The sequence below is a fragment of the Sprattus sprattus genome (assembly GCF_963457725.1).
Source record: "Sprattus sprattus genome assembly, chromosome: 5".
Lineage (NCBI taxonomy): Eukaryota > Metazoa > Chordata > Actinopteri > Clupeiformes > Clupeidae > Sprattus > Sprattus sprattus.
In genome coordinates this window covers 4,525,782-4,535,781 of record NC_137924.1, presented here as the reverse complement: position 1 = coordinate 4,535,781, position 10,000 = coordinate 4,525,782, and the positions used below count along the sequence as shown (strand labels likewise).

Below are 10,000 nucleotides of genomic sequence, written 5' to 3'. Positions count from 1 at the left end.
CATCTTCTATCTTTCACTCTCCCTTCCCTCTCTCTACCCTTTCATGTACCCTCCATCTCTTACTTTATCTCTTCCTCTTCATATCTTTTTGTCCCCTCCCCTCTCTGTCCTGTCATTCACCTATCCTCCCTTCACCTGCCCATCCCTATCCCCACCCCTACCCGTACTCCCACCCCCACCCTTACCCGTACTCCCACCCCCACCCTTACCCGTACTCCCACCCCCACCCTTACCCTTACTCCCACCCCCACCCATACCCTTACTGCCACCCCCATCCCTATCCATACCCGTACTCCCATTCACCTATCCTCCCTTCACCTGCCCATCCCTATCCCTATCCTTACCTGTACTTCCATCCCCACCCATACCCGTACTCCCATCCCCATCCCTATCCATACCCGTACTCCCATTCACCTATCCTCCCTTCACCTGCCCATCCCTATCCCCACCCTTACCCGTACTCCCACCCCCACCCCTACCCGTACTCCCATCCCCATCCCTACCCGTACTCCCATTCACCTATCCTCCCTTCACCTGCCCATCCCTATCCCTATCCTTACTGCCACCCCCACCCGTACTCCCACCCCCATCCACCTATCCTCCCTTCACCTGCCCATCCCTATCCCTATCCATACCCGTACTCCCACCCCCACCCTTACCCGTACTCCCATTCACCTATCCTCCCTTCACCTGCCCATCCCTATCCCTATCCTTACCCGTACTCCCACCCCCACCCTTACCCGTACTCCCACCCCTACCCTTACCTGTACTCCCACCCCCACCCTTACCCGTACTCCCACCCCCACCCCTACCCGTACTCCCATTCACCTATCCTCCCTTCACCTGCCCATCCCTATCCCCACCCTTACCCGTACTCCCACCCCCACCCTTACCTGTACTCCCACCCCCACCCGTACTCCCACCCCCACCATTACCCGTACTCCCACCCCTACCCATACCCTTACTGCCACCCCCACCATTACCCGTACTCCCACCCCTACCCATACCCGTACTCCCACCCCCACCATTACCCTTACTCCCACCCCCATCCCTATCCTTACCCTTACTCCCACCCCCACCATTACCCGTACTCCCATCCCTATCCCTATCCTTACCCTTACTCCCACCCCCACCATTACCCGTACTCCCATCCCCATCCCTATCCTTACCCTTACTCCCACCCCCACCATTACCCGTACTCCCATCCCCATCCCTATCCTTACCCTTACTCCCACCCCCACCATTACCCGTACTCCCACCCCCACCCTTACCCGTACTCCCACCCCCACCCCTACCCGTACTCCCACCCCCACCCTTACCCTTACTCCCACCCCCACCCTTACCCATACTCCCACCCCCATCCCTATCCTTACCCTTACTCCCACCCCCATCCCTATCCTTACCCTTACTCCCACCCCCATCCCTGTCCTTACCCTTACTCCCACCCCCATCCCAAGTGACCGCGTCTGTGGGGCAAGTTCACACACACACACACACACACACACACACACACACACACACACACACACACACACACACGGGCAGCAGAGCTGTGCGTGAGAACAGGTGTGAGGTAGCTTCATGTAGATGTGAGGGATTGAGAGGCTAATAGACTTAGAAACCCTCCTGGTGTGTGTGTGTGTGTGTGTGTGTGTGTGTGTGCACAGGTCAACTGGTAGTAATGTTAACTGCTAGGGTGTAGAGTACGTTTCTGCGTGTGGCAACAGTTTTGTTCAAAATATTTCTTTAATTTCATTTCAGCCTTTCATTTATAGGCTAGCGACAAACTGTCAAAAAGGGCTTCAGTTTTTGAGAAACCCCTACCAGAGGTAGAACTAAACCCAACCGTGTTTTTCCTCCTCTCTAAGGTCTCCATATATGAAATGGATTCTTGGATGAAAATATTTTACTGCAAAGATTGTTAAATTTATAGTTATTGTCTACACCCCAAAACGACAAAATAACTCAAATATATCCTGCATGAATATATTTAGTTTATATTTAGTTAAGTTTATAAATATAGCCTTGCCGTATGAGAGTTAAGACATAGAAACTGATGCAGATTGAGATGACAAGATTTGAGAGCTTTGAAACTTGAACTTGACAAGCTTGTAGTCAGGATGTTGCTTGACCAACTGGACAAGACTACATGTGAATATCTTGTTGTATGCCATATATACAGACCTAGGAACACACACCTAAAATAAGCGGGCATGCAAACAAATTATATCTATGCAGAATGTTCTAATTTACTTTGCAATTGCTTTGTCAGGAATTGTCATAGAAACACAAATGATAGCTTGTTGGAAAGGTGAATCCAGCAATACCAAATATGTACATATGGCATAGTAAGGGTCAAATATGTACATATTGCATAGTAAGGGTCAAATATGTACAAATGGCATCGTCAGGGTCAAATATGTACATATGATATCGTCAGGGTCAAATATGTACATATGGCATCGTCAGGGTCAAATATGTAGATATGGCATAGTCAGGGTCAGATATGAACATATGGCATAGTCAGGGTCAAATATGTAGATATGGCATAGTCAGGGTCAAATATGTAGATATGGCATAGTCAGGGTCAAATATGTACAAATGGCATCGTCAGGGTCAAATATGTACATATGGCATCGTCAGGGTCAAATATGTAGATATGGCATAGTCAGGGTCAAATATGTACAAATGGCATCGTCAGGGTCAAATATGTACATATGGCATCGTCAGGGTCAAATATGTAGATATGGCATAGTCAGGGTCAAATATGTAGATATGGCATAGTCAGGGTCAGATATGAACATATGGCATAGTCAGGGTCAAATATGTACATATGGCATAGTCAGGGTCAGATATGAACATATGGCATAGTCAGGGTGCTACGTCCCAAATGTTGGACACATGGGGACTAGGTCAATGAACACACGGGGACTAGTCCCACCAGAACAAAGGCCTCTGTGCAGTGGTCAGTTAGACACATGAGGACCAGGTGAATGAACACATGGGGGGGACAAAGGCCTCTGTGCAGTGGTCAGTTTGTGGTGTGGTACGTCCCAAATGTTAGACACATGAGGACCAGGTGAATGAACACATGGGGGGACAAAGGCCTCTGTGCAGTGGTCAGTTAGACACATGAGGACCAGGTGAATGAACACATGGGGGGACAAAGGCCTCTGTGCAGTGGTCAGTTAGACACATGAGGACCAGGTGAATGAACACATGGGGGGACAAAGGCCTCTGTGGAGTGGTCAGTTAGACACATGAGGACCAGGTGAATGAACACATGGGGGGACAAAGGCCTCTGTGGAGTGGTCAGTTTGCAACAGATGCCACATGACCACTGAGGCAGCGGAGTGAAACTAGTTCTGAATCCCCCTTCTCCGTGTGTGTGGTGTGATTAGGAGTACGATTGAAGAAAAAAGTTACGCTAAAAAAAAACATATTTTTTCATTGTTCAGGGCCAGAGACGATGCTCTATTAGATTACAGTACACCTGTTCACCTGTAGTGTAATATGATGTTATGCTGGTTTGTTTGAGATGGGAAACATAAGTGCCTGTATTTCACAGTCACCAACTCAAGTAACATTCACACACACACACACACACACACACACACACACACACACACACACACACACACACACACACTCTCATTCTCTCTCCTTTTCTGCATTAATACATTTTAGGGTTTCAGGAGTTGTCTGCCGGTGGTCCTAAGAGTAGTAAATTAATCTGTCTAATCTGTTTAAACCACTGATCTCACACAAACACACACACACATACACTCCTCTAAGCCTAAACCCTGCCTGACACGTACCAACCATGAAGTAGCTTCAACCCTGCCCCCATTATCTTCCAATCAGACATTCAGGTTTAGAGCACGCCCTCAAACCTCCACCAACCACACTTCATGTCACGGTGACAGAACCTCAAACCCCCCCCCCCCCCGCAAACACACACACACACACACCCATGTTAACAACAAAACAAACAAAACATCAGCCATCACCTCACAAGGAGCAGATAATAATCTCACATACACACACGCACACACACACACACACACACACACACACACACACACACACAAAGATAAACACACAAACCGACACACACACAAAATCAAATAAACACTGGTCACTTTATTTCCAGACTGTCCACACACGTCCACACACATACACAAACACACACACACACACACACACACACCCCCCAGTACACACAGTAACAGAAAAGCACACATAAACCGATCGTATGTGTTCTGGCAACACAAACACACACACACACACGCACACACACGTAGTGACACACTGAGGACAACGTGTCATTTGAATCTTAAAAACATTTACATTTATTACATCTTAAAAGTCATTTCAAAGCTTCTTCAGGTCATGATGTACAGAGTAAAACTGCTTCATAAAATCAATCTCTCTCTCTGGGAATAAAAAAAGGCTAAAATCATGATAGTAGCCAAACACTGTCCGGGTGATGAGCCCTCTCTGGATCAGCTGTTAGCTGCTAGCTGCTAGCTGTCAGCTGGGCGCACGCATCAGAAACACTGGCACATGTAGCTGCAAAAGATCCGTCCAGAGGGGAAGTGAAAGGGGATATGGCAGTCCTGCTAGCTGCTAGCTGCTAATGTGCTAGCTGCTAATGTGCCGCCGTCCAGAGGGGAAGTGGAGGGGGATATGGCAGTCCTGTAGCTGCTAGCTGCTAATGTGCCGCCGTCCAGAGGGGAAGTGAAGTGGGATATGGCATTCCTGCTAGCTGCTAATGTGCCGCCGTCCAGAGAGGAAGTGGAGGGGGATATGGCAGTCCTGCTAGCTGCTAATGTGCCGCCGTAGTTCCTCGTGGAACTACATTTCCCATCATCCCCGACTGGAAGCGACACAGGCGCAGGATCAGGTTCCGGATCTCGTCCCGTTTCCGCCGCACCTGCTGCCGTGGAAACCAACGCTCCAATCGCAGTGGGAGGTCAAAGTGCACCACAGGGTCCTAAAGGAAAGAGGCAGCATAAGGTAAATAATCTGTATAATTATTGGGCTGAATGTGTGTGTGTGTGTGTGTGTGTGTGTGTGTGTGTGTGTGTGTGTGTGTGTGTGTGTGTGTGTGTGTGTGTGTGCCTGTGTGCGTACCTGTAAGAAGGTTTCGGCGTAGTGAAGCAGGTAAAGGCCGCAGTCGCTGCTGTTGTCCTGTAGGGGGACCTTACAGCTGGACCCCACCATCACCTCCGGACTGAAGTCACGACACGCACCTCTCCGAACCTCCCACTCCACCTGCAGGTACCTACACACACACACACACACACAGGCACACACACACACACACAGGCACAGGCACACACACACACACACACACACACACACACACACACACACACACACACACACACACACACACACACACACAAACACACACACACACACACACACACACACGGGCACACACACACACACACACACACACACACACACACACACACGGGCACACACACAGGCACACACAAGGGCACACACACAGGCACACACAAGGGCACACACACACACACACATTTAGGATACAATCATTGCATGAGTGCATTCGTTTACAAATGATGTACTTGTTTCCTGCAGAACTCAAGCGCTCGAAAAAAGACTATGCTACTGTGATGGGGTTGGTCTCAGCACATAGAGCAGAGCCGAACATTAATGATGTCATATGACTTGGGCTCACATTAATGATGTCATATGACTTGGGCGCACATTAATGATGTCATATGACTTGGGCTCACATTATGCAATGATGATTATAGATACTGATGATATTTGATGAAGTATGATACTAATGATATTCGATGAAGTGTGGATACTGATGATATTTGAGGAAGTCTGGATACTGATGATATTTAAACAATGACTAAGTATGAATACTGATGATATTTGATGAAGTATGATACTGATGATATTTAAACAATGATGAAGTGTGAATACTGATGATATTTGATGAAGTATGATACTGATGATATTTAAACAATGACTAAGTATGAATACTGATGATATTTGATAAAGAATGAATACTGATGATATTTGATGAAGTATGAATACTGATGATATTCGATGAAGTATGAATACTGATGATATTTGATGAAGTATGAATACTGATGATATTCGATGAAGTATGAATACTGATGATATTCGATGAAGTATGAATACTGATGATTTTTGAACGTCATTGTTACCAACATTCTACAGTGGCCTAAGATGGACAGTTAAGTCAACTAAGTATTTCTGTCGTGTTTACAAGTCAGGGTTCCCACGCTTGCCTTGAAAAAATATTCCATGCTACCTCCTGATTTTCCAGGTACCATATAAAGTGATGATCTATAGGCCCCTGAAGCGCCCCCCTTCCCTCACACACACACAACCCCCTAGAACACCTGACTACTTACTTGATTTAAAAAATGTGTCAGTCAAGTCTACATTGTAAATGCTTAGAGATTATGTCTTTTTTATAATATTCATGCATGAAATAATGCAACAAGCTGTAGATGAACAATCAACTGTGAGGTTGACCTATGCTAGATGTTGGCTAGAAGTCTCTCTCTCTCCCTACACCGATCCCCTGCCTTTCTCTCTCTCTCTCCACCCATCACCTGTCTCTCTCTCTCTCCCTCCACCGATCCCCTGTCTCTCTCTCCCTTCACCGATCCCGTTACTCTCACCCCAGTGTGCTGGTGTACGGCCCTCGGAAAGCAGTGTGCTGGTGTACGGCCCTTAGGGACACGTTTCTAACCCAGCTCCCACGGCCCTCTCTTCCTCCCGTCCCTGCTGAGACCTGCATGTGCTTGCTAACCATCATTAATGAATCCACATTCAAAACAAACTCCCCTAAATGTGGTGAATAACACGGTTTTAGGAAAAGTCAATGAGTAAAACTGCATATGGGGATCAAACATAGTTCTAGTATTTTAAAAGCAAGGTAAAAATCAGCAAGTTGCAGCCAGCTAGTTAGCAAGATTGCACTGCTTACTACCTAACATTGATAAACCCAGGTTTACCGCACAGTTAAAACAATAACCCTAACTTGCGTAAGATGTTTCACTGTAGATGTCAAGGCTCCCATGTTGGCTGGAAAATGTATGTATTTGACCCTTCTATTGAGATCGCGAGTAACGTTTCTTGGCTATATTCCCGAAGTCCACCAATCCGAAACTATACTTTTAAAGTCCATTTCACCAGGTTGCCTGCATCAAATTCCAACATCCAATACATCAGAAAGGATGCCAAGAGCATGCTCTACATCTACAACATGGGATCATCCATTTCTATCAACAGTAAAAGCTGTTCACATGTAAAGGTTTTTATAAACGCATCTTAATTCTGTGCCCAATAGTACTATTTTTCACATCATCCAATAACATTTTCCAGGACAACTGTTTCAATTTCCATGTAAGTGTTCACTTTTGCCCAGTTTCCATGACTTTTCCAAACCTGGAAAATGAAAAAATAAATTCCATGTTTTCCATGGTTTCCAGGTACCGTGGGAACCCTGCAAGTGTCTGTTTTCAATTTTTTTTTTGTAAATTCAGTGAAGCACGATCAGCATTAGCTGAGACTTCATGTTAGAGCTATGTTAGTGTTGGAGCCTAGTCTACTATACTCCATGTTAGAGTTATCCTTGACAAATCCCTCCACAACTCACTATTGTATCACATTAATAATATAAATCGTGATAATCGAGAACTAGCCTAATGTTTAATGAAACTGCATGCACGAACACACGCACGCACACACACCAAAAACACAAACACACACAAAGGATTAAATAACAAACTCACTCTCGTAAAAGTTTGACGACACGCTTGTGGATTGACAGTTTCAGAGAGTCCATGATCAGGATACAAGGCCTGCAGCGCGCGCACACACACACACACACACACACACACACACACACACACACACACACACACACACACACACACACACACACACACGTTAAAACACATGCACACCATAAACATCAAAGAAATTATGGTAACCAACATGCATGCACACACGCACATACGCGTGCACACACACACACACACACACACACGCACGCGCACGCACACACACACACGCACGCATCCATACACGAACCCTCACCTTTTACATACGGTTGGCCTCGTGCAAGTGTTCACAGTGCAGTCCTAGTGAGAGAACAGCAGAGAGAGAGAGAGAGAGAGAGAGAGAGAGAGAGAGAGAGAGAGAGAGAGAGAGTGAGAGAGAGAAAGAGAGAGAGAGGGAGAGAGAGAGAGAGAGAGAGAGGGAGAGAGAGAGAGAGAGAGAGAGAGAGAGAGAGAGAGAGAGGGAGAATGGAAGAGAGAGAGAGAGAGAGAGAGAGAGAGAGGGAGAATGGAAGAGAGAGAGAGAGAGAGAGAGAATGGAAGAGAGAGAGAGAGAGAGAGAGGGAGAGGAAGAGGGAGAGAGAGAGGATGAGAGGGAGAATGGAAGAGAGAGGGAGAGGGAGAGAGAGAGGGAGGGAGAGGAAGAGGGAGAGAGAGAGGATGAGAGGGAGAATGGAAGAGAGAGGGAGAGGGAGAGAGAGAGGGAGGGAGAGGAAGAGGGAGAGAGAGAGGATGAGAGGGAGAAGAATGGAAGAGAGAGGGAGAGGGAGAGAGGAAGCGAGGGACAGAGAGAGAAAGAGGGAGAGAGAGAGGATGAGAGAGAGAGAGAGAGGATGAGAGGGAGAATGGAAGAGAGAGGGAGAGGGAGGGAGAGGGAGAGAGGAAGCGAGGGACAGAGAGAGGGAGAGGGAGAGAATCACAGCGTGAGCGAATCATGTTTGCTTGAGATTGCTCCTCTCCAACATGTCCACGGTCACCAGCTCCAGCTCCAGCTCCAGCTCCAGATGCCCAGCCTCAGGTGGCCTCTTATGTCACTGCCACCAGCACACCGGCAGTGGATTGTGGCCCAGCCAGAGGCCTTGGACCTGGGTGATGCCAGGTGTGTGTACCAGGTGTGGGTGTGAACCAGGTGTGTGTACCAGGTGTGTGTGTGTGTGTATGGCAGGTGTGTGTACCATGTGTGTGTGTGTACCATGTGTGTGTGTGTACCAGGTGTGTGTGTGTACCAGGTGTGTGTACCAGGTGTGTGTGTGTGCCGTGTGTGTGTGCCAGGTGTGTGTGTGTGTACCAGGTGTATGTACCAGGTGTGTGTGAGTGAGTGCCTGGTGTGTGTGTGTGTACCAGGTGTATGTACCAGGTGTGTGTCAGGTGTGTGTGAGTGAGTGAGTGCCTGGTGTGTGTGTGTGTACCAGGTGTGTGACAGGTGTGTGTGTGTGTGTGTGTCAGGTGAGTGTGTGGACCAGGTGTGTGTACCAGGTGTGTGTATGGACCAGGTGTGTGTACCAAGCGAACGAGTGACCTCTGACAAATGAGTTCAAAGACAGGAGAGAGAATGAAGAGAGAGACTCACCGGAGGAGAAGGGCTGGACTCCTCTATAGGCTCCACTGCAGAGAGAGAGAGAGAGAGAGATAGAGAGAGAGGGAGAGAAAAGAGATAGAGGGAGAGAGAGAGAGAGAGAGGGGGGGGGGGGGGGGGGGAGGGAGAGAGAGAGATTCATTTCAAATCTGAATGTGTCTTTGTTAGTCTTGTAACCACCTTGCAGCCTATGCACCTGGGGCAGACTAGATCAGATTACTGAGCTGATTTATACACACACACACAGACACAGACACAGACACAGACACACACACACACACAGACACAGACACACACAGACACACACAAACACAGACACAGACACACACACACAGACACACACACACACACACACACACAGACACAGACACACACACACCGACACACACACACACACACACACACACACACACACACACACACAGACACACACCGTGGACTGTACTTGTCTCTCTGTCGGCTTCACTTGAAGCAGGAGCATCTGGACTGGCCTCCTGGGCCGGGGACTCAGCCTGGGCCTCGCCTGAGTTCTCCTCCCCAGACACCCTCACCACCGCTG

General features: G+C 47.8%; 1 protein-coding gene across 3 annotated transcripts in view; it reads right to left on the bottom strand.

Annotated features, from left to right (window-relative positions):
• Nucleotides 1-4,392: 4,392 nt before the first annotated feature.
• LOC308366286 (uncharacterized protein) overlaps nt 4,393-10,000 on the bottom strand; it is a 27,627-nt gene continuing 22,019 nt past the window's right edge. For 2 of the 3 annotated variants that reach the window (XM_080839934.1, XM_080839936.1), the window contains 6 exons: nt 9,875-10,000; nt 9,436-9,470; nt 8,125-8,168; nt 7,818-7,886; nt 5,137-5,287; nt 4,393-4,996 (listed from right to left, as the gene is read on the bottom strand). The exon at nt 9,875-10,000 is cut by the window's right edge and continues 71 nt beyond it. In XM_080839934.1, coding sequence (XP_080696060.1) covers nt 4,829-4,996; nt 5,137-5,287; nt 7,818-7,886; nt 8,125-8,168; nt 9,436-9,470; nt 9,875-10,000 — 593 coding nt within the window. In that variant the 3' untranslated portion in view covers nt 4,393-4,828. The remainder of the gene's footprint in view (nt 4,997-5,136; nt 5,288-7,817; nt 7,887-8,124; nt 8,169-9,435; nt 9,471-9,874) is intronic. The other variant, XM_080839935.1, reaches the window with a different exon arrangement.